This window comes from Convolutriloba macropyga, chromosome 11 (assembly GCF_964194025.1).
Source record: "Convolutriloba macropyga chromosome 11, txConMacr16.3, whole genome shotgun sequence".
In the NCBI taxonomy this organism is placed as follows: Eukaryota; Metazoa; Xenacoelomorpha; order Acoela; family Convolutidae; genus Convolutriloba; species Convolutriloba macropyga.
This window is the reverse complement of record NC_134478.1, coordinates 20,574,809-20,599,092: the sequence shown is the minus strand read 5'-3', so window position 1 is coordinate 20,599,092 and position 24,284 is coordinate 20,574,809. Positions and strand designations below refer to the sequence as shown.

At 35.4% G+C, this 24,284-nt stretch overlaps 2 protein-coding genes across 3 annotated transcripts in view; both read left to right on the top strand.

Moving 5' to 3' along the window:
* Window positions 1-3,536, top strand: part of LOC142349894 (neuronal acetylcholine receptor subunit beta-4-like) — a 42,633-nt gene extending 39,097 nt beyond the window's left edge. For both annotated transcript variants that reach the window (XM_075401739.1, XM_075401738.1), the window contains exon 8: window positions 3,212-3,536. In XM_075401739.1, the coding sequence (XP_075257854.1) occupies window positions 3,212-3,394 (183 nt within the window). In that variant the 3' untranslated portion in view covers window positions 3,395-3,536. The remainder of the gene's footprint in view (window positions 1-3,211) is intronic.
* Window positions 1-21,118, top strand: part of LOC142349765 (tubulin-specific chaperone E-like) — a 396,822-nt gene extending 375,704 nt beyond the window's left edge. Inside the window, exons 2-5 of the mRNA XM_075401526.1 lie at window positions 18,163-18,280; window positions 18,661-18,829; window positions 19,431-19,554; window positions 19,675-21,118. Coding sequence (XP_075257641.1) covers window positions 18,175-18,280; window positions 18,661-18,829; window positions 19,431-19,554; window positions 19,675-20,919 — 1,644 coding nt within the window. The 5' untranslated portion in view covers window positions 18,163-18,174 and the 3' untranslated portion in view covers window positions 20,920-21,118. The remainder of the gene's footprint in view (window positions 1-18,162; window positions 18,281-18,660; window positions 18,830-19,430; window positions 19,555-19,674) is intronic.
* The last annotated feature ends 3,166 nt before the right edge of the window (window positions 21,119-24,284 follow it).

Genomic DNA, 24,284 nt, shown 5'->3' with positions numbered 1-24,284 from the left:
TCGTTTGTTTGCAAAATAAACTTGAAAAATCAAAATAAATGACATTCACATTGTGGCAGAATACGGAATGTCATAGTAGCAAGTTGGTCTTTACGTACAATGTCGAGCAATTATTGTAAACTTTAGTGTCTTTTTTATTCAAAGTTTTTACTTGACTGTATTGGCTTTTCGAGTGACTTTGCGCCTTTGACTTTCTGCGTTTTACTGTGTCTAAATTTCTTTCTCATTCACAATTTTAAGCAGCTGAACTCAACTGGCGGCAGTTCACTACTAAAAATTAAATGAAAAGTGAATTGAATCACCTCAGTGAATTACTTTGTCCCCCTCCTTGAGGAGGGTATCCCCGCCCCACTGAAGCAGATAGATAAGTACTCCCTGCTGTCGTTTTTTGTCTCATCCGCTGATGCATGGCTGTGGCGATTTTTTCATAAATTATCTTCTATTTTTGTGCTAAGTAATCTTTCGGCTGATTATGCTTAATGATCATAATTCTCTGTTGCGTAAATGGTGGCTATTTTGGTACTTTGGCGTTTTCAGTTGTTCTGTATTGTATCCTGATACCAAAAATAATCTGTCAGTCGAGAGACTTCCGACGTTAGTCGATTTATGTTTAATAGCCGCCCTCATCTTAGCAGGCTGTTATTGCGCTCTCATTTTGTACAATTCAAAGAATGTGAATTGTATTGGGGCTGTATTTTTTAAAGATCTGTTCACACAAATTATCTTCGTATTTTTATGTTAAGTAATCTTTCGGTTAATTATGGTAAACGATTATAATTCTCTATTGCGTAAATAGTGGCTATTTTGGCGCATTTGGTTTTCAGAAGTTCTGTATTGTATCCTGATACCAAAAATAATCTAACATTCAAAGTTGATTATATCTTCCTTATCTATCTCAAAAACTCTTTTTTATCGGTCAGCAAGTTCATATAGTTTCCACGATTTATTTTAGTTGACAAATCGACAAATGATCATCTAAAAACAAATGATTTTCGTATCTTTTGGGAAATCACAAACTACTAACGCAAAGAACCCTGTCTTGGAGAATTCGAGGCTTAGTCGAGATAAATTCCAAACTTAATTGATAACGAAAAATTTGTTCTCATTTGCTCCCGAATTAGAAGCAATTACTGTAAACGTTTTTGTATTTTGTATGCCGATTTTTCTTTTAGAATAATCTGTGACTTCTCAAATGACTTTCACGCACTTCTTTATTTTTGCGTGATTTCAGTTTCTCTCACTCCGAAATAAAGTTTTTTGTTCAAACACAACCGAATGTTAGAGCACAATTACAAGACCCTGATAGCCGATTGATTAATGCCTCTGAGGTGAAGGAATCGGAAGCAGGAGGTCGGGTTTCAAACTCTACCAACGTCTGATGTTTCTGATTTGACCAACGTCTAAAATTTTGCCGACGTTTGTCGATTTATGTTTAATAGCAGACCTCATCGCCTCAGCAGGCTGTTGTTGCGCTCCCTTTTGTACAACTCAAAGAATTTGAATTGCATTGGGGGCTGTTTTTTTAAGATCTGTTCACTCATTTTCTTGATTTTTTGTGATGATTTTTCTAGCTCTCATTGTGAAGTAGAGTGAGAAAATAGAATTTGAACAAAATTTCGCTTTGTCGCTAGTGGTTATGTTCACATGCGGCATTTTGAAGATCTGTTCACTCATTTTCTTGATTTTTTGTGATGATTTTTCTGGCTCTCATTGTGAAGTAGAGTGAGAAAATAGAAATTGAACAAAATTTCGCTTTGTCGCTAGTGGTTATGTTCACATGCGGCATTTTAAATTTGATTTTTACAGTTTTCTCGTTTTTTGGTCGGATTTTTTTCTAAATAGTTTTCCCAATCCTTCATAGTCCTTTCTAGGCCTAGTTTATGTTTAGTCAATGAAAATTCCTTGAGTTGCAGGTCAGGATTTGTCCTGTTATTTTTTTTGTTTTTTATTTCGTCGAACAAAAATTCGTTTCGCTTTACCTCAGTATGCTGCTTTGCCGACATTTTTCGTGAAATCTTTTTGACTTCTCAAGGCTAATTTCATTCTTCGCCCAGTCTGCTCTAAGTACTTTTAAACAGCAGTTTCTAGGCAAAAACAATCTAAAATGAACAGAACTAGTATCAAATAACGGAATCAAAATAGAAACGTGATAAAACCATAAAGCTCAATTTTAGATACCCGCTACTTGCAGTTTGTTTTTTAATAGCCGCACAGCGATAGCTGAGGCTATTATTGGCTTTCTCTTGGTTTTTTTTATTTCGTCGTCATGATTTTTGTTACGACCATATGACGTCACAGCCATTTTTTGTTCATTCGTTCATGCAATTTCAACTGAATTGCATGTGTGACGTCATTTTTCGCTCTTAGTGGAGCGAGTTTTTTTGTTCATGCGCGTGATTAAATTTTTGGTCACACTTGACTTACCTCACTCTCAAAAATGACTTCCTCACTTTGAAATTGACTTTTATTTACTTTAATTCAAAGAGATAAGGTCAAATGGGTGTGTATCACTCTAAATGAAGGTTATTCGAGATCAGCTAATAGAGGCAGCAATAACTTATACAGATTTTTAATCAAAATATAACAGATCAGCCTTCAATGAAAAGACGAATTTTTTGGTCTGTCTTTTTTACTGTTTTTTTTAGATTGCCGATCTATGAATCTATTGCGGCTATTTTCTGGCAATCTGCCAGCTATGTTATAAGACTTAGTTACCATCTATTTTGCTTATTGGAATTGATGCTCGCCCCTATATCTTCTCCTTAAGTAGCAGGAGTATGTCTAACAAAAATTGAAATCAAAAATAGTTCGCACTTGAAAAGTTCTCGTACACCAATCAGTTTTTTTTTTAAATTTTTTTTCTATTTCAATCCAAATTGGGGTTATGGGAATCAATGGCGGCTATTTTCCGGCAATTTTCCGTTGTGTTTGTGAATGTGCACTCCCACTATTTTGATATTACTAATACTGAAGTTATGCTCAGTGGTTTATAGAAATTATGCTCAGTCTTTATGGCCTGAATTTGACCAAAAAAGTTTTGATAAATTTTTAATTGGCCTTGGTAAATGGATGACAGCTCGAGAGCGGTGGTTCCCAACTTGTTTTTTCTTTAAACATACTAAGTTTTCAACTGTCCGTGCTTTTTTCAACTATCCGTGCTTTTAGTACGCTTTCTTTGTAATATGTTTGCGAAAAAAATATTGTGCTTCAGATCAAGGACGAATGGCACGTGTTTGCAAAAGTGCTGGATAGAATTCTGATCATAATCTACATGACGGTGATAGTAGTGGGATCGCTCATGATATTCTTACAAGTACCCAGTATGCGCAGCGACTCTGTCGAAACGGTGCAGAGTCTAACCACTTCGGTGTTAGACAAGGCCAGACGCTTGTAATTTATCACCATTACACTACGTAAACATGTTTATAATGTGATCTACAAGTATATGAATGTGATTATTTATTACCTTTGAATGTTGTCCGTCTCACTGGGTTCCAAAGTAACTAATGTCATACTTAATTTAATTGTAGATTAAATTCACTTTTGCAGCAGAGAGATCCTGGTGACGTATAGGAAAGATTTATGAATTCGGCCAGGCGCGTTTCAAGTTTTGCTTTTCAATACGCTTCACTGATTCAATGGAGTCGCTTTATGAACAGAATTGTAATTCAAAGTAAACCTCATGTTTTCGAGACGCGACACTTTTTATTGCTTTTGGCCTTGGGTGATTTCAAGAATTTTGCTTGTGTTTGCTCTTCCAAAACGTTGATGTGATATGATCACACCATCATTGTGAATGTGGGAGGTTTTTGTGGGCGTTGAAATTAGTCTTTGATCTGGACGTTGACTTTGTGATTTATTGGACAGCTGTTCTATGCTCAATTGATTTGTTTCTTTTGCAAAGTTGACACGGCTCTGGTATAATCTGTCTGAGCACTCAGGATGATATGACCCGATAGAATTAAATACATTGGTTAATGTTGCATTTGCTATGACGCCTTTGAAATCCAGAATACTCTGTGTTTCCAGGAACTAATTTTCCGAGCTATGGGAATGGTTGCTACTGTAGTAACTCGCCGAAGTGAAATATTTTTAAAGAAATGACTGTAATTTGAGAGCTGCGTTTATGTACTGAAACTCAGAAGTTAAACTCCTGGTTGAATTTGATTCTTCACCTAGTGTTAAACGAACTGGGTCTTTTGCCTTCCGATTATTAATTGCTGTCAAAAAAAATTCTAGCGTTCATCTAATCGTTTTTTTTAGTAACTAAATATGAACATTAGTTTTCAACGGTTTTTTCTAATAGAATAAGAGTTTTAGTGATCTGACGTGGTTTTACATTGGCCAAGTGTCATTAAAACTGGCTATAAAAGTTTTCAATTGTTCTCGAATGAAGTCTAAAACAATTGATGTAGGTGTGTGTGTGAATATTTTGCAAATTTTTTCCTTGACCATTTTGAATTTTCAGTTGTTTTTAACGAATGCCTGTGGGCACAGATATTTATGATTGTGTGCTTTTTGACAATTTAAGCATTTATTAATTGCACTCAAACAATGTAGCAGTTATATTTGTCGTGTGGCCTTTTTCTGTGATTTTTTGCTTGACCGAATTTTTGTCTGACCCTAATTTTTCGTCCCCAAAGCTGATTAAACGGGTTAAGCCCGGAGGACTTCAGCCTTACGGCTTTGTAGTCTCTATGTATGCGATTCGCCAAAACTATTTGAGGAGAATTTCATGATGTGAAAGGAGATTGTTGAGCTTCGAGCTTGCTTCGATTTTGCTGTTTTACACGCTTCAGTTCACATTGAACAAGCCGTATGAATTCATCACTGATATTTGTTTCATAGTCTTTAATGCTTCAATTTTCTAAATCATTTCTATCTGTTTTTGTCTGTATCTTTGGCACGCTATTAAAGTAAATCAAGCTTGTGCCTGTATATTTATCTATTTTTAATAGCCGCCCTCGTCTTCTCAGCCGGCTATTATAGCGCTCCTATTTTTACGACTCGAAGAGGAGTATTGGAGAAGTCCTTTTTACGACTCGAAGAGGAGTATTGGAGAAGTCCTTTTTTTAAATCAATTTTATTGGAGCGATTTTTGAAGCGGGAAATGAAACGCGTGAAAAAATTTAGTGATTTTGGTGCTGAACAAAAGTGAAGAGCGGAGCGAAAAGAGAGTGGTTTTTGTTCATACCGTTGTTTTTGAGAGAGCGGGAAATTGATGTGTGAAAAAATTTTCTCTAAGAAAGCGAAATTTTTTTGTTACCGTGCGGCATTTTAAAGCAGTTTTTTTTTCATTTTTTTTTGGTTAAGAGGTTTGGTTATGATATTGTTTTAATTTTAGGCTGGTTTCGGTAGTGGTTTGAAGGTTTCTGGAAATTCATATGAATTTTATGATAATTCGGAGGTTTTTAATTTGTTTTGCTGATTTTCGGGCTAATTTTTGCGTTTTTTGACGATTATTTTGTTTTTCTGGCTCAAATAGGTGTTGAAGAAGCCGCTTCTACTCGAGCAATATAATGATAACAATTGTTTACAGTTTTGTGGGAAAGAATCATTTTTTGTTGAGAAATATGACAAAAAATGGCGAAAATTGGAACTATTTTTCTAAGTTTCTTTGCCTATTATGACCTGCCTATTGTTTTGTGAGCATCTGGATACCCTATTGGCTGAAGGGAATTTTTCTTTTGATTTATATGTTTTTTGAAATACTAAAAAAGTTAGTAACTTTTTCCGGTTTTTCAGTGAAAGTTGTTTTTAAGAGCTTTTTTTTCATAATTTTGCCTGAAGTATTTTTTCAAAATTCACATAAGTGGTTTTTGTAAGTACTAGTTGTTTTGATAAAGTTATTTTGGCGAAGATAGTTTTTTCGGGATCTCAATTTATTACAAAATTTGATCAGACTTTTTATCATATTTTAACAGATTTGAATTTATTGTTTTTACTTTTTCGTTTCATGACTTTGTTTCACGATAATCATCAATTAGTGATGGCACGTTTTGTTTGATGAGTAGTTGGATGGCGTTTAAATGGATTTTCACTTCGAGTCGTTTCCGGAATTCTTCCGGCTATGTTTTTTTTAATCAATTTTATTGGAAAGATTTTTGAAGCGGGAAATGAAACGCGTGAAAAAAATTGGAGTGATTTTGGCGTTGACCAAAAGTGAAGAGCGGAGCAAAAAGAGAGTGCTTTTTGTTCATACCGCTGTTTTTGAGAGAGCGAGAAATTGATGTGTGAAAAAATTTTCTCTAAGCGAGCGAAATTTTTTTGTTCACGTGCGGCATTTAAAAGCAGTTTTTTCCAACTTTTGATGGTTATGAGGTTTGATTCTGATATTGTATTATCTTTAGGCTTATTTTGATAGGAATTGAAAGTTTCAAGTAGTTAATTAGAGTTTAATGATAATTTGTAGGTTTTTGATCATCTTTGCTGATTTTTAGACGAAATTTAATGATTTTTTTGCCTATTTTTCTGTTTTAATGCTTTAAGTGGGATTTTGATAGAAGCTTGTTACTCATGGATTATTCAGATACCAATTGACTTAAGTTTTCTTGGTATAAAATATGTTTTTTTTAGTAAAATTGACAGAAAAATTGAGAAATTTTGAACCATTTTTCTTATTTTTTTGCAGTTTTTCTTTTTTTAAAAATCTTAGACAAGTTTCTTAGCCTATTACGACTTGTCAATTATGTTGCGAGGTTTTCATTGCTCTAATTGCAAAGGAACTTTACTCGGCTCTATGTTTCCTTGTACTATTTTAAAAAAAAACTCATTTAGTTTTTCTATTTTTTTGTTCAATTTGTTTTTGAATGCGGTTTCTGTTCTTCCTTTTTTATGGCATTTGTGGAGGTTCAGGGTTCACAATAGTTGTTCTATTTGTTTAGTCATAAGTATGGACAATTTTCTCCTTCGAGTCGTTTCCGGCTATGTTTTTTTTACTTCGTCGAATAAAAAAATGTTTTGATAACGCCATGGTTCCGCTGGTCCGCATTGGGAAGGGTGATAGGTCGTTATCTGTCTTGAGTCCTGGCTTTAAGTTTCAATTAGTTTGGTTGCGCATGTTTTGTTTCAGGTTACACAATTCAAGCAAGAGTATCATTTCCGGTTTTACAACATTTCATCATCGTGACTTTACTCGCTACAACTTTTGGAAACAAATCAACTTACAAAAGGCGGTAAAACACAATAAACGTAAGAAGCTAATTTCTAGCATTAACATGTTTCGCTTTACCTCATTTTGCCGCTTTTTCAACATTTTGCGTGATATCTTTTTGACTTCTCTAGGCTAGCTTCTCTCTTCTCTCATTCTGCTAAAAGTGATTTTGAACATCAGTTGCTCAGCAGAGCAATTCAAAATAAACAGAGTCAGTATAAAAAATTGAAGTCAGAAGTAGAAACGGGATAAACCCATAAAGCCCAATTTTAGATGCCCGCTATTTGAACTTCGTTCCTATAAGTCTTAGTTACCATATCTAATGCTTGTTGGTTTTGATAGTAGTCCCTGTAGCCTCTCTCTAAGAAACAGAAGTATGTTCAACTACGAAATGCCATCAAAATAAATCGGACTTAAAAAATGTTTTTGTACAAAAATCTTTTTTTTTCAATATCCATTCTTTCAATCCCAATCATGCTTATTGGAATCAACGGCGGCTATTTTCCGGCAATCTGCCGGGTATGTTTGAGTATTTTGCATAGCTTTTCGTGCTTCTTAGAATATTCTTTTCGTAAATTGCACCTAGAACTGTTCTGTGTGTTTTAAAAAGAAGTTTCTGGAATGTCTGGCCGGCCAAATTTAAGTGAAAAATGTTGTGTCCTCAAAATGCAATGTCCCATTTTGAAATAATTGATGCAGCCGATTATTTTAAACCAGGTCAGAAAAAATCAAAGATTAAATATATCGCTTTTGGCTCTCCTATTGGTTAAACGATAAGGAAACTTGCTGCTATCATATGTTTTTAACTGACAAGAAAGGCGTTAAACGAATGATCTTTTTTTACTGTTTCTTCAGTAATACTAGTTTAACAAGTAGGCAGCACTGCGCAGCCCCTCATTTCAGAGGTATCCTATGAGCCAAATTTTTTGACACAAAGAATTGTTCCAAAACTTGATTATAGTTTCAAAACTTGATTCTCAAATGTTAGCTTTCTGAAGTGTCCTTGTTGGTTTAAGGCTTTGGGGGTGGTATGATTCTTTTGTTCCTTTCCCGAGTCTTCTAGTTGTTTTGGCAAATTTTTGGCTGACTTTTCTGCAATTTTGTTATCAAAAGTGCTTCCGCTCACTCGGCTAAGCGATGTGGCTCTTCGCCACAAGAAATAGGATAAGTTGTTTAAAACCTAATTGTATTTTTTGCTCCTTGGTCTTTTTAGGTTCCAACTTCCTTCTAACCCAGTGAGTTGACCTACCTATGTTGACACTAACTACAACTAAACCATCGTTTGCTGTGCGAGGCCATCATGTTTTTGGACGCTGGTTGGTAATGTTTGCAATTATGCCCAAGATCTGAGCAAATACATAATTTTTTTCGTCTGATGTGCTCAGTTTTGATTTAATTTAACACTAGAAATTTTTTTCAAAGGAGTTTTTCTCAGACATCTTGAAAAATAGTTGTAGATCTGGCAGCTTTTTTCGGTTTAAGCAATTTTTCGAATTTTATATAGAATTTAGGGCAATTTTTTAAAATAAATTTAACGTTATGGATGGTATTTATTGGTTTTTGTTTAAGTGTTTTTAGGATGAAATTAGTTTTGCTTGAATTTCAGTGACGATTCGTTTTAATTCCAGGCTTTTAATTGCTCTCGTTCAATTATTGTAAATCTATTTTTATGCAAAATCTTAGCTTGACCGTTTCGACTTTTCGAGTGGTTTTTACGCCCTTCAATTTTTGCGTGGTCTAAATTTCTCCCTCGTTCAAAATTTTTAGCAGCTGAACTCAATTGGCGTCAGTTCATTACTAAAATTGAATGGAAAAGAGCGCCGAAATTGATATCATTTTTTCGCTCTAAATTTTATTGTTTATATTTGTATACAATAACCTTTCGTATTTGCCTTTTGTTTAGTTACCCCCCCCCCCACCCACTGAAGCAGGCTGCAATAGACTCGAGCTTTCAATAGTCGTTAGAGAGGAATTTTTCCGACCTTAATTGGTTGTGTTTGTTGAAGAAAATCAATTAAGTGAAGTCAAGTTTCTAGCTGTTATTCCACCTATTATTCTACCTGTTTTTTAAGGTGTCAGCATATTTTAAGGGTGTTTTTTCTAATTAATGAGTTAAATTAATTAATTATGTTTTTAAGTGTTCGCCTAGAGTTTTAGGTGTGTTTATTAAGAGAAGTTTCTGGAATGTCTGACCGGCTAGTTTTCAAAGAAATAACTAAAAACGCTAAATATGCTACTATTTCAGATTTGAAATGGTTTGTTTTAAAAGTAGAAAATGTTTAGAAAATGTTTTGATCTTAGGCTTTCGTTTTGGTTCAAAGATAACGTAATTCCTTCTCTTATATGATTTTTTAATTAGCCGACAAAAAATGACAAGCTCTAATATAAATACTGATTTCGTGGCGCTGAATGTCTGCTTTTTCACTAAGGCCAGTTAGTTGAGTAATTGCGTACACGCATGAGTAAATTTGGCAGTTTAAAATAATTTGTGTATATCCATCAGCTAAAGAAAAAGTATAACAATTAAGTTGTTTTGAGGGCTTGGAATTAGATTACTGAGTAGTTTTTAATGGCAATGGAATGTTAACATTACGGATTTTAGCAATTTATGATAAAAAAAAATGGCAGTTTTCAAGTTTTTTGAAAATTGTTTTGTTTTCGAGTTTATCGTCCTTTATGGGCCAGTGAAGCTACTTTTTACGCTTGTAATTGGGTTACTGGATAGCTTTTGGTGACAATGAATTAGTTCTGAAGACATTAATATCCCGAGTTTTAGCATCATTTCGAATGTTTTTAATTTTTGCGAATAATTTTTGTCTTTCAGAATTTATCGATCTGTAAGGGCCAATAAAACTTTTTAGGTCTTGCAGAGGGGTGGACAGATCGATTAGACAAAATTGACTTTGTATATAGTAATATTGCAAAATTTATAAACCCTTCAATTTTTTAAAGTATGTCATATGTCTCGAATTTTTCTGTCTTCAGTAGCTAATAAACCCCTTTCGGGGCATGAGCGTGGTTTAATGTGTTTATTTAAAGGGATCGAATTTCGCCTTCGGGATAAAAGGTTCAAGAGTTCTAGCAATGATTATTTCATTTTTTTTTGTATATTATTTTAGTTTCTCTAAAACTTTTGACTGTCTTTTTGGCTGGCTTTGTTCAATTGATCTACTGGTCAGATACAGTGGCTCAAAATTTTTCTTTGATTTTGTTGGATTGTATTTCAAGAGTTGTCCTGTTATGTCTTTTTTAAGTTGACGGCTGTTTTCTCGTATTGAAAACCATTTTTCTTGCATCTGGTGTACCAATTCAAATACCGTGGAGGACTTTTATGGCTGAACTTGACATTTCCTTTCTTCCATGTTACGTTGTCTTGGCCAGCTGCGCAGGTTGAAATGGGCATTTTCTTTCGGCAGTTAAGTATGCTCGTTGTTTAAAAATAGCGTACAGACATGAATAAACACCAGCCGCTTAATTTTATATGCAACATCGAGTCTAATCTGAACTCATTGCCGTTAATTGAGCTCAAATGCTTGAGGTGATAACATTATTTGGATTTTCATATTACCTGTGAATGATATACCGCAATATGCGAGGCCTCTTTTGCTTTGAGGTTAGATTGGTCTTCTTGTTCCGATGTTATTAAAATGTAGTAGAGCTAACCTGACGCAAGCTACAGTTGACTGAGTGATGTTATCAAAGCTATAGTTGTCAACATTACGTTTTAAAAATAATTATTCGCTTTTAATCTATACGTCACAAAGGCATCCAGTTGTAGTGAATAATTAAAGATTATTTTCATGGGATACCGGTGATTTCCTTAATATCTTCAAAAAATTGGGCTATTTGTCACATGGTGAGAAAAACTGTATGTTCCCCTCCCTAATTCGTGGAAGGAAGCTAAATCAAAGTCATATCGCCTGTAGAATGAGGAGAGCAACACATGAGTTCTTGAAATAGTTTTAAACAGCCAGATCAGAATTTGCGGGGTATTATATACTGTTTACATGAATTGATTTACGATGTTTTGTAAGATTTGTAATTGATACCGCACGAGAAAATTCTGACAATAGGCTAATATTGCTTTGAAAAGCATGCTAGTAAAGTTTGATACGATGCAGTTGTCCTAAGGAACAGAAACCTCTTTATCTGTAATATCGGCTTGACCGGGTTTCATATGCATGAATGAAAAAAGCGACGAAAACTTTTAACTATTTGCATTTTAGAGGTTATGAGTGCAAATGAGCTCCAGAGGTCTTTCAAAAACCCTCAAAGGAGACATTTACTGCGTTCTGAATGGAGTTTGTTTCCTAGTTGCAGCCGCAGTCACACGAAGAGCTAAAGCTGCCACGCCCGACGAATTTCTCTTCGCGAGAATAGTCTCCTTTTTCATTATTGGACTAATTGAAGTAGTTCGCACGCGAGAACTGCAGAAGCTAACTAAAGACTCAAAGCTACTGTCATTCGGAGCGCTCAATGGCTTCGCGACTGTAAATATGAACTTGACTTATCTTCTGTCATTAAACCACCTTACGACAAGCGATGCTTATGTTGTGAACAGGATTCGCATAGTTGTCACTGGGTTCTTAAGCGCTCTATTGCTTGGTCAACCGTTTGGACTATTCAGCATCTTTTGTACTTTTCTGATACTCTTTGGAGCTTCACTGGTTGCCCAGCCGACTTTTGTCTTTGGTTCCGCTGCTACCGTTTACAACATCCCGGCAATTGGATATTTCATCATAGCTGCTGCCATCTTCTTTGGAGGCGCAAATTCAGTTTTTCTTCAAATTGCCCATCGTAATTCCTGCTTCATAACCTCGTCACAATTTATCTTCATGTTTGGGTTCACAGGAATCATTCAGTATTTTCTCAGTGGCTATATTCCTGATAACGTGACCTTCGTCAGCCTCGATTGGGATAAACTTTTAGTTCACGTAGTTGTCAGTTTGGGCACTATAGTGTTTTTCAAGCTATCGTTGGATAACATTCCGGCTCAGAGGTATGCGGTTGTTTCGTGTATATTAATTCCTATATCCTTTATTGTAGATATCATTTTTGTTACTGTCAATTTGCAGATGTCTTCCTTTGTTGGGGCTATTTTTGTATTCATTGGTGTCTTGCTGTATACCTGGTCCCAGCATTCAGTTGAGAAGAAATGAACAAGACATGGAATAAACACTGCGTTGTATGAGCTGCCTTGTATAGATGATAATCAGTGTGGTGCTAATAGCTTCTATTAAAATCCTTTATATTAATTGCCTCTTAATTCCTATTACTTCATTAGAAACTTTTATTCGAAGTTATTATTTGTTAAACATTAATTTGTATAGATCTTTTAAAATTTATTCGCTAATAGTTTATTTTCAAATTTACTATTGTGTGTTCTGAAATACCTTTTCACCCTGACATTGTTTGCATTTTTGTTTTAGTGGGCAAATTTTTGAATGGTGACAAAAACGATTGGTGATGGTGACAAAAACTCTGCAGAATATGTTGTCTGATACTCCAAAAATGTATAATTTTTTTCAACTCAGCAAAAAACTTATTTTGAAAAGGAAATGACCCAGTGAAATTGCAGGATGTGCTTTGTTAGTTATCGGAAAAATTGTAGCCAAAATTTGCTGGAATATAACAGTTTACTTGCATTGTTGCAACAGAGTCAAATTCTTCGCACAAGTTGCTCTCCTACTCATGTTTAAAAGCAACGACTGGTTTGCTTATTTTTTCAAACAGTTGTTTAACCACTAACAAAGAGGCTTGGTAATGTGCGATTGCACATAAGGTTCCGACCCCGCTCATCCAAAATTTTTGCTTAATTGTCTACCAAATGAGGAACCAAACCCCAAAAATTAAAGTATTTTTTTAAAAAAAAATTGGTGTATGAACGAAAAGATAGCCTCCAAAGCAAATAACTCAGTTGAGTAAAAAAAAATGATGCATAAGATTGATGACATATGCCAATATTAAGAAAGCGAGTCAAGACGAACAGCAAAATCACAAAACAACAACAAACATTAATTAAATCAAAAACTTTGTCCGTTTTAAAAAACAAAACTTAATAACAAAGTCAAAATAGCGTCAGATAAAACTGAAATTAAACAAAGTAACTTGTAATTCACCAGAAAAGATACGGGACGAGTCCATAATAAGTCTTGGTAACAATTAGACATTAAAAAAACAATTTTCGCTTATTTTTAAAAGAATATTAATTTCAAAGTAATCAAAACCATTAGAAATCAACTAAAATATCCTTTTGAATTACAATTACCAATGCTTCTATAGAAGGGAATTAAGAACTGTCGGTATTCAATTTTTTATGCGGTTAAAAAGCACAACAAACAAATCAATTGAAACTTGCCTAGAAAACACTTTTGAAGCCGTAAAGCCACACTTTGGGCATCAAAATGTGTTCGATTGCACCTTCTTCGAACACCGATAATGTATTACGCTACCTCTCATTAATGAAACTAGGTAACAAGTAGACAAAAAAGAAAAAAAACAACAAAATTGAGTAATGCTTGTTTTTTGAAAAAATTATTTCCGAAGACATGAAAGACATTAATTAGAAAATGAAATAATTTGGATTTTTATTCTGCCAAGGGAAGCCCTTGAGACCTCCAGTTATCCACAATATGTCTTACGTCTACAAAAAGACGTCAATTTTGACAAAAATCAAAAATTAATTTGCTTTTTTTTGTGAAAAACCGTTGTCGAAGCCTGTAAATATCGAATTTCTTAAAAACATTAGATTTTGTGACACCAATCCCTTTTGACACCTTCCCTTGGCAAAGATAATGTCATATTCGGCCTGTGATTAACAAGGCTAGGTAGCAAACAGACAATATAAGGAACAAAATTGCGAAGTTAGTGTTTTTTGTTTTGGAAAACAATTCTTTTCAAAATCATGAAAGCCATGAGCTATCTTCCAATATCAGAATATCGGCTCATCTATTCTTCTATAAAAAGCCAATGAAATCGGGTCATTGTTCAGGAATTTTCATACGACTAAAATGACAAAGTAAAAACGACAGTTAAAGACAAATTTAAAAAATACAATTAAGTTCGAGAAAATAGTGTCGAAGCCTTAAAAAACTATAATCTATATTTTATAGGATTTTAAGATTAATATTATCAGTTTTGCTTTATTTTGAACGCCAATAATGTATTATATAAACGCTCCATTACGTTATAATATGACAAATCTAGAAAACATGAAGAACGGGTAAATACCTTAAAGAAAAAAAGTAATTTCTATCAGTATCAAAGCCGGAGAACCAAAACCTAGGACGTAATATCGCAATAAAGATTGAATTTGAATTCTGTAGAAAGGAGAAGTATTCTTTCATTGGTGACACTAAGCTACAAGTTGACCAAATTAAAAGAAAAATGGAGGCAAATTTCATTAAGTCATTTTTTATTTGAAAATCAAGTATTTTCAAAAGTCAAAACGACCACAAGTTTTCAAGCAATAAACTAGATAAATTAATTGGAGCTCATTAGGAAGCTAACCGGACCTATCACTAGTAAGCTTTGATTTGAAATGTTCTGTTATTAATTAATATAGAAGTGATCGAATTTTTTAACAAAAAAGACCGACTGATTACAATCCGAATTATTTTTGGATTGTAACAGTACAAGATTGGTCCAAAACTAGCCCTGCTGTTACACTTATTTTTTCTAGCACTATTACTTTTTTTTTCTGATGTCATAGATATAGATATTTTGTTAGTTAAAAAATCAAAAATAAATGGTGCGTTTTTGATAATCAACGAAGTTAGCAAAAAACGGCAGTTTTAATTACAGAGTACTCGTAACAGAAATTGAAGTAGAAATAGCCCCCGTTTGAGACTACAAATATTGTGTTAGTGGTGTTTGGGTGTGGACTTCCTGAAAATTTAATCAAAGTAAACGAAAGAAACTTTTTTCGTGCTGTTTTTTGATGAAGTCTAAATAAAAATAGCCGACAACATTTTTTTGTCTTTAAAAACAATCAACAATACTTTTTTGAAAAAATTTAACAAATTTTTGCAAAATTGGCAAAGTTTTAGTCAAAAATTCCGAAAAATGTGAATAAAATCAACAGAATTCACTCTATTTTCTCAAAAGCTTTAACCTCGATAACTCCCTGTAAAAAAGGAAAATCCAAAAAATCTTTTGAATTCCGTATTCTGCGCCGGACAAGCTTTCTAATGATACCAGTCTCAACTCTACGATGAATACATCGATCGGTCACAATTGTCTGAACAAAAAAACCCATTTGAGTATATAGTTCCTCCCCCCTCAAGAGGGATCGGAACAACTAGTAGCCGTTACGCAAGATACTTCACTGTGCTTAGCCCTATTTTACAACTTAAGATTATTGGTTAATTGAAATTGTTTTTTGGCACAATTATACCTTTGTTGAGAAATGGAAAAATTTTGATTATTGGTTTCATTATTTTTAGATTTTCTTTCATATGAATGTTTTCAAATTTTGTCTTGGGTTTCATTCATTTTTAGTTGCTCTCAAATTTTTATGCTATTTGTAGCACTATCGTTTTTGGACCGATCAGTTTTTTGTCTGGCCATCAAATATGAGTGACTTGTCTTGAGAAACAGGATAAACAGGTAAAGCCCGAGAAGGCATTAAGTGGCCGCGTTCTCTAAGAGCTTTTTTAGTCTATGGATATGCGATTAAACAAAACTACTGAGTCATTCAACAGTACAATAAGCACTTTATGGAATGATGGGAAATTCTGGGGGTTTTAGACCCACACACCTCTCCGGAACACTTTTTCCTCCATTTTCTACCGCGCCTCACCCAATCAGGCAAACCTCAAGCCAGCAGTTTGAGAGCAATGAAATTGGGTGCGACGTTAGTCGGTTATATTTTCACTATGAAACCATGCAAATTGTCGTATTGAAAAATAGATAAAGAAAAGTGAGATTGATACTGATTGACATAACTGTTTGTTGATTTGTTATTTTTGACCGCAAAAGGTTAATTTTTAAGGTTAATTTTTTAAAGTTAATTTTGACGGCAAAAGATTAATTTTTTAAGCAAAGCAAAACGAAGTTAAGCAAAGCCCTTATTTGCGAAATGCTGTTTTTGTCGTCATCGAATTTTTGAATTAGGTCATTGTAAGAGCTAGGAACAAACAAACAGATTTGTGAGGTCATGTTATAGTGTAGTAGATAAAAACACTCTAGCATTGTCGATGTCCCAAAATTCAAATATTCCCGCTTTTACTATTTCCCACCAAATGAGCTATAAATATCTCAAACCTCACAGCCAGGGGACCATATTTTTTCTCCATGAAAAGGTATTTCGAAAAGATGTTCTGGCCGCAAAAAATTTTGGGGATCGTCTTTCTCGTTTGGGAGAAAACGCAGAAAACTGACAGCTTTTGCAAATATTGCGCCCTTAGAGTAAATGGATACAATTTGTTTGAGAGGGGACTAGCTGCTAACCACAATATTAACTAATTGGAAAATATTCAGCTCATCAAAAATTTTGTTTTTCCAAGAACTTAAATTTAAACTTTTCGAAAAGGAACAGTCCTAGAGCCAGGGTGACAGCTTTTTATTGACCCATTGATCAGTAGAATAGAAATAAAAGGATGGTGTCAAAAGTCCCACAACTTTTGCATTTTTGCATTGTCCCGTTCAGCAGTTTATTGGCCTGTTTTTACAAATATCTCAAAACTCAACATTCGGTATCTTTTTTCTTTGATAACGTATTCCAAAATACGCTCACCGTGTTGGTATAAAAGGTATAAACACAAAACTAATTTTATTCACCCCACTGGTTTTCATGTTCCCTAATTATCAGAATAAATCACTGGTTCACCGACGAAGTTCAATTACAAACAGTATTTTATAAAAGCTATATTATCACGGATTAGAATTTAAACAAGCAACTTTACGATTTTGTGTGTGCAATTATAATATTTTAACGGCTTGAGAGGTTAAGAAATTGGAAATTGTGATTTTTGAAAATTGTATCAATTTTTTTTCTTGTTTTCACATGTTAAATAGTGAACTTTTTTATCCCATCTATATAACTATAGAATTCTCTATGCTAACTGTAAAACTGTTTGGTCTTAATTGGGTTTTCTTTCAGTTTAAATATATTTCATTTAATGGCTGCGTCATTTTTCTGGCCGACTATTATTTTTGTCCTATTTTCTTTACTCTGGCAGATCAAAAAGTGTTTCGCTTTTCCTTAACTCAGAGCTTGTTCATATTGCATGAAATATTTTTGTTCTCTATGCTAGTTTTAATCTTCTCTCCTCTTGCTCAATCTTCATTTAAAGAGAAGTTGCTCACCAATAGTACTCTGAAATGAGTAGAGTCAATATCGAAAAATAAATCCAAGAAACCTGCTAACCCTTAACGCCCTGTCTTAGATTCGCGTTTTAACTTTTTTTTTTAGAAAACTATCGTTTTTTCTGTTTAATAGCCGCCCTCATCTTCTCAGACGGCTATTATAGCGCTCCTAATTTTTTTAACTTCGTCGAACATTTTTTCGCTTTACCATTTTGCCGCTTTTTCAGCATTTTGCGTAAAATCTTTTTGACTTCTCTAGGCTAGTTTCTCTCTTCTCTCATTCATGGAGTGGGATCATGAGATGCAATGTAGGCTATTTTCCGGCGATCTACTGAGTACTTTTTGAAAAGAAATAGCGGTTCCTTTATTTTTTTAAAATGCAAAAAGTATGCAGCATTATTTTTACAGAAGAATCTTTTCACATATTCTCTGGCGGTTTTTCCCTCCAAAATAGCAATTTCTTATGTTGTCTACCTTTTTATGGGTTTTGTTCAGCAATTAGTTATCATCTTTTTTGGGGTGAAAATTGATGAAAGTCCATTTTTTGAAAAGTTTCACACCAGAAATATTTTAAATGATTCATCTAATGGGTAACAGAGATATTGATAGCTTTATAAATTGTCTCTTTTAGAAATTCCTGGACATCTTGATGTATTTTGTAACTTCGCTTTTGATTGTTGTAAACAAGAATTTGTATTCAGATATTAGTATTGATGCGGGAGACATTTACAATTGGGAACCGTGTGCAAGTGGGTGCATCAGGACACCACGGACATTTCGCCACTCTCCGATTCATTGGCGATTTAGAAGGCCAAGCAGGTATTACTGTGTTGAATCTAATTCCGGGTTATGCAAAATCAGTGTAGGAAATGCAAGAATTTTCAATGCAAGAGTGCGATCGCCAGCAACGTGATGCAAACAAAGCATCTCAGCCTTCTGAGCTTTTTGTTTTGCCGCTGATTTCCTCTCCAGTTCATCAAGTGTTCAGGCCTTAATTGAAGCCTTTAAAACCCACCTCAAAGAAAAATGACAACAGCATGTTTTAATTGTAATGGCTGGCTTCACCGCGTTTTAGACTATGCTAACCATTATCATTTAAAACATGCAGTACTTGTGCCTCGCAATGATGTACTAAATAGGGAAAAAACGTAGTTTATATTGTAAGATGTGGCTACATGGTGTGATTTGTTGTTGTGCAGGTACATGGTATGGTGTGGAATGGGATGAGAAGGAGCGAGGGAAGCACAAGGGTAACTATAATGGCAGGTCATACTTCACACTCAGAGATGTCAAGGATGGATCTGGGTCCTTTGTCAGGGAAAAACACCTGAAGAGGGGCATAGGTGTCATTGAAGCCATATCCAAACGGTAATGCTGGTATTATAGCTTCTCAGATATTCATATGTCAAATTTGAGTTGATAATCTGGAATTTAAACAGAATCCAAAGTAGTTTTGGATGCGCAAGTGGTGGTAAAACACAATTTAGTAGTTAGAATTCGTTTGACAGCATCGGCTGTCAGCTTGAGCTGAGCCAGCAGACGCAAGCAAAAAAGTTCCCTTCCAAAAAAGTTTTTTCTGAGAAGTGAAATAACTATTATGGTTTGTCATTTGTAAAAGAAATTCAACGGAGGGTATGCCTAACTCCGACTCTGCAAACTAGTTGTGGCCTTTGATTTAATGGACCGCAAATTTCTTTAAGGAAGAAAGAGTTTTTTTTCTATTTTTCTAATATTTCGAGCTAGGCAATCGGACAACAGAAATTTGTCAGTTGAATTGTTGTATCCGCATCCGTATATTGTCAAGTTGAGCTAGCAAGTGGAGCTTAATCAAGTTGACTTTATTCAAAAAATTTGTTAAACTGAACAGCAAAGTGTTCGTACATTTTGCTTTGTCATAAAATTTTGTTGTTCAGATTTTGTGGTTTTTTGTGCAGAAAAAAATTGATATTTTAAACGAAAATTTATTTAGGTACATGCCGATTGGGAAGATAGATGACAGTCCAGATGTGATCAACTTCTTCAACATGGGTGGCAAAGAGATCCAGTTCTACAACCGGAGCAAAGATGGTCATTGTCACGTACCCAAAGACCAGGTATGTGCTCTATTGATCAGGCTGAAAAAACGAAAGGCTGACAAGTGCTTCAATATTTTGGTTTTTCCTGCCATTCTCTAATCAATTCTTCTCAAATAATTTTTAAAATTTTTTGTTCAGGCCTGGAATTTGTACCAAACTGACATCGACTTGTCCACATATCCGGTCGCCTTCCTGGAGGGATCTCCGGAACAGTTGATTGACTGGTTCCCCCGAGTAACATATATCAACCTCAGCAAAAGCCTCATTGAGGACATCAATGTGCCAGTCGAAATATTGACTGGCATGCCTAACATAACCAGCATCAATTTATCTCTCAATGAATTCAGAGTGAGAAATTTACACGTGATAACTGAGAAGTTTCCAAAAGTTGAAAAGTTCTATTGTGACGCAGTCAATTTGTCGTTCAAAGAATTCCTGGCTGTTGCAGATCTGTTTCCGAACTTGAAAACAGCCTCTTTTGCAGCAAATTCGTTGTTAGGGCTCTCGATTCCACCCAAAGGAAGCCTAGAAAAGTTGGAGAGTCTAGCTCTGCAGCAGTGCGAGATCTCTGATTGGTCACAGGTCCAGAAATTTGGATATTTACCTAGTCTGAAAATGCTGAACTTATTGGATAATGGTATTAAAAGCATCGAGCTTCCCGTTGAGGCTACGAATATGGGATTCGCGAATCTAGAAATGTTGATTCTGGCAGGAAATGGGATTGAAAATTGGAGAAATTTATGTGCGCTGTCTTTCCTACCTAAGTTATCGAACATCGTTTTGTACGAAAACCCAGTTTGCGATCTGAACTCGAAGAGGTTCAGAGATGAAGTGATTGCGCGTCTTCCACATTTGACGATTTTAAATAAAACGGAAATTCCCAAAGAAGAACGGAGATCAGCGTCAATTCTCTACATCAAAATGTACTACGAGAACTGGATTAAAGCGGGCGGATCAAATTCGACTGCCGGACTGTCGAAAGACAAAATTGATAAAGCGTTCCTGGAACTTCACCCCACGTACTTCGATCTGTTTTGTGATCTGAGCGAAGGTATGGCACTATCTGCTGATAATAATAGTGGAAAGATCAAATCACAAATGATCAAGGTACAAGTTGTATTACGCAAACACGTTAATGGCTCTGAGGGAAAGTCTGAGGAAACGCAGATATCGCAAATCAAAATGCTCAGTTCAATGACAGTGTCCAAAGTGAAATTGCTTATGACGAGGTTGCTGAAAGTTCCTCCGTCTCAGCCGATGGCACTGTTCTTCCGACCGCACCAGTTTCCGGAATACGAATACTCACTCGAATCGGATCTGAAAACGCTCTCCTATTACACAGTTGAAGATACGGACACGATTGTTGTTCAACTAGAAACCTGAATCGAACAAACAGCAGGTATATTCATCAAATGGCAATATTTCGTGAATTGGAATGATTTGAAAAATGCACAATTATTAACTAACTTAAAAGCTTGTAGTTACATAAATAATCTCGCTCGATGGCTTTAATTTAGTGGTTGCGTACTGTACATATGTTTAATAGTAATTCGGCATATCTAACTCAGAGCCTTTAAAACTACCGTTTTGATCATTTGTGAGTTTTCTGAGAAGTTCAGGCAGAAGTTATGTAATCAGTGACATGATATGTTTCACCAATAAAACTGCCATTGTAAGGGATCCGGGGATTATAACGAATTCAAGTTCGTTATAATAGTACTTATACCGATTCCTTATAGCCGTACTTTGTCATAACGGCATTTCTAATCAGATTCTAATTTGAGTGAGATCAGTCAATTAAAAACTACGGAAAAAAAAACGGAATTGACTCGGCGAACAAGCTTGTCTTTTTTCACTTTACGGTAGACCCAATAGATGTATAGTCTTCTGCGTCAGGTTTTTTCGTACTCAATTTATCTCATTGAACCTATCTAGCCATTAAATGGAATGCCAGCGATTAAATGCAATTTTAAGCGATAGCCTAATTTCAAAAAAACTTGAATGCATCCACGCAATTCAGTCTTTGGTAGCACACTTGCGAATGCATGAGGTGGCGTCCACCATGTACGGTTGTAGTTGTACTTGCTCAGAGAAACAGCTGTGAAACAAAACAAGAATGCTACACCCAAGCAACGTGACTGTGAAATCGTAATATTAAGGAAAATCTATCAAATTGTTTGGGAAAAATTTAGTGTCATTTTCAAAAAGAACTTGTGGTAGGAGGGTCAAACTAACGAGAGCTTATCGGACGTTCTCTCTGTTCAAAAAGGAGAAAATCACAGCTTGACTCGCTGTCTCTTGGAATGTGCCTTGATTTAATACGTTTTTATAGGTACAATGATTATGCCGTTTCAAAATTTTAAGAATTTACTGGCAATTTGCTCATGGAATATTTGTTGATGCTCTTGGTCATCCAGACATTGAAGAAATTGAATTAAGTTAAATTGATGCCAGTAAGGTTATTACCGAATTATACGCCTGCTCCGAATCCTAGCGACAATATCTTTTGGAAAGCTGCCTTTGAAAATGAGAACGAAACTTGACCTAACAATTAACTTGGTTACCATGACCACCAGTTTAATAAATCAATTTTCATCAGTTCCTTTCAGTTTTCCGGAAATGAAATGTACGTTTCTATTCTCCCCGCTTTGGTAAGAATAAAAACTCGTGATCGAAGATTAAAGTATAAACATAACAGTATTTCTCAATTGATTCTGGTGATGATTGCCCAGATTGAGGCCTGGGACACTCGTTGATCGTTAACATAGGGTCCGATGCGATAGAGCTCATAGTCAATGTGGGGCTGAGGGTGTCGCATGAATGAGTCTCATAACAGGGGAGTTCGTGATCAGAATTGTGGCTGAAACTCTCAATAAAGTCACTCAAACTCCTCGAGATAACCGATTGTAGGCAAATGATAAAACAGCTGGGTGAAAGTTTTGGCTATCGGCAAGCAAACCTATATGTTTCAAAATTTTTCAAACCATATCTGAGAAATCCCAGAAGGATTCAAACGCGATTGGTACAAATTGGATACCTTTTTGGGCACATATTGGCATATTGTTCATATTTCCTTTCTTCATTTGTCAGAGCAAACCACACCACCTCGTCGCATCAAAAATTAGACTCGGATACAGTGGAGAATTTATGGTTAAATCTATTGCAACTGTTTGTCCCACTGAACAGCCGGGCAAGAATATGTCTCCTGGCCTTGAGTTCCAAAACGGATGCCAAACTGGCAGTTTAGCAAGCAGCAGTATTCTATCCCCCCTTCTATCGTGCCGCAATATCCTATTCCGCCGATCATAACAGCTTAATGCTTGACCACCGAGCTTGTTTTGACAGTAAGGACATTTTTGTTTCTCAATGTATCACGGAACACCAATCTGATACTTCAATGCGGCTCTGAATTCGTTTGGCTGAAGGTGAAGGCCCACCAAGGGATTGGAGGTGCGGAAAGCAAGGCACCAATGAAACCACGTCAGTGAAAGAAAAAGTCAGTGAAAGGAAACGATCTTTCTCCCCATTTGGAATATGATAACCAATTAGATTAGAAAAAGTAGCATCATCAAGTGTCTCCTGAATCTTGTGTTGTGTATACTGGCTATTTTCTAGACTGTTCATTTCTTTCAGTGTTTCTTTGAAGATTTTGTTGTCTGTTATTTTCTCACCGGTTATTTTTTCTAAAGCATCTGACTGCAATACTGACGCGACATACGCCGCTTTCAACTGATCAGCTGCTTGTCTAATTCCAACGCCATTTTTGCTTGTTGGTTGACAAGCCTGCTTTCAAGCTTTGTCACTTATAGCGGTGCCTAACATATTCTCAAAAATTGTTCTCTGAAGATTGTCAAAATCCTGCAAATTAAGAGGGTTTTGTAGGATGGATGGTTACATCTTAGGGAATACACCATCTTTGTTTCACCAAGACAGCCTCGAAGAATTCCAAGTGCACAATGTGGATCGTCTAGATAAGCCGGGTTATCTAGCTAATTTTTTGTTTTTTTTTACTCTTTTCCTCAGAGACGTAGCAACAAAACCGGGATTTCCCATGGCAGCACCCAAGATTTCAGGTCCTTCTTTGCTATTTCTCTTTACCCTGTTATCTATGACATTCAATTCAACGGGTTAAGAAAGCTCACATTTTCTATGCTGAGCTCTAAACCGCAGCTTTCACCCATATTAGTCAGCAAATTCAATGCTGTGCAAAGTTAATGATGAGTACCAGCAAAGACGCCGTCATCCAAATACCATCGATGCTGTACCAGATTTGGTAATTTTGTTTCAATTTATTTAACGATTTGCCACAAGAGCTAGTGAAAGCAAAAGTGGCCGCAAAGGATCCCTTTGTTTTACTCCTGACTGGCTACTTAAATATTTGTTGTTATAATGCAATTGACTGTGTTGTTGAGTAGGAAAAAGTTGCAAAAGGGACATTTTTGAAACCAATCTCGAAAATTACGGAATTTTTTGCTATGTGTTCGTGTTATCATCTTGATCAAATTGGTGATCAGGTTGCTTTTCCTTATGGTGGAGCTTTTTACGTTCTTTCAACGTTGCAGCATTGTCAGGTGTGATGCCGCGAGAAGACAAAACGAATTTGTAGATATTTTTATGAGATGGGGAATGGCTAGTTTAGTGTTTCCCCGTTTTTGTTCTGTTAGGGAAAACAAAATCATCAGTACCTACCGCGAGATGCCGATCATGCTAAAAAGGTACTTTCTTTCTTCCCAAATTAAATGGTTATG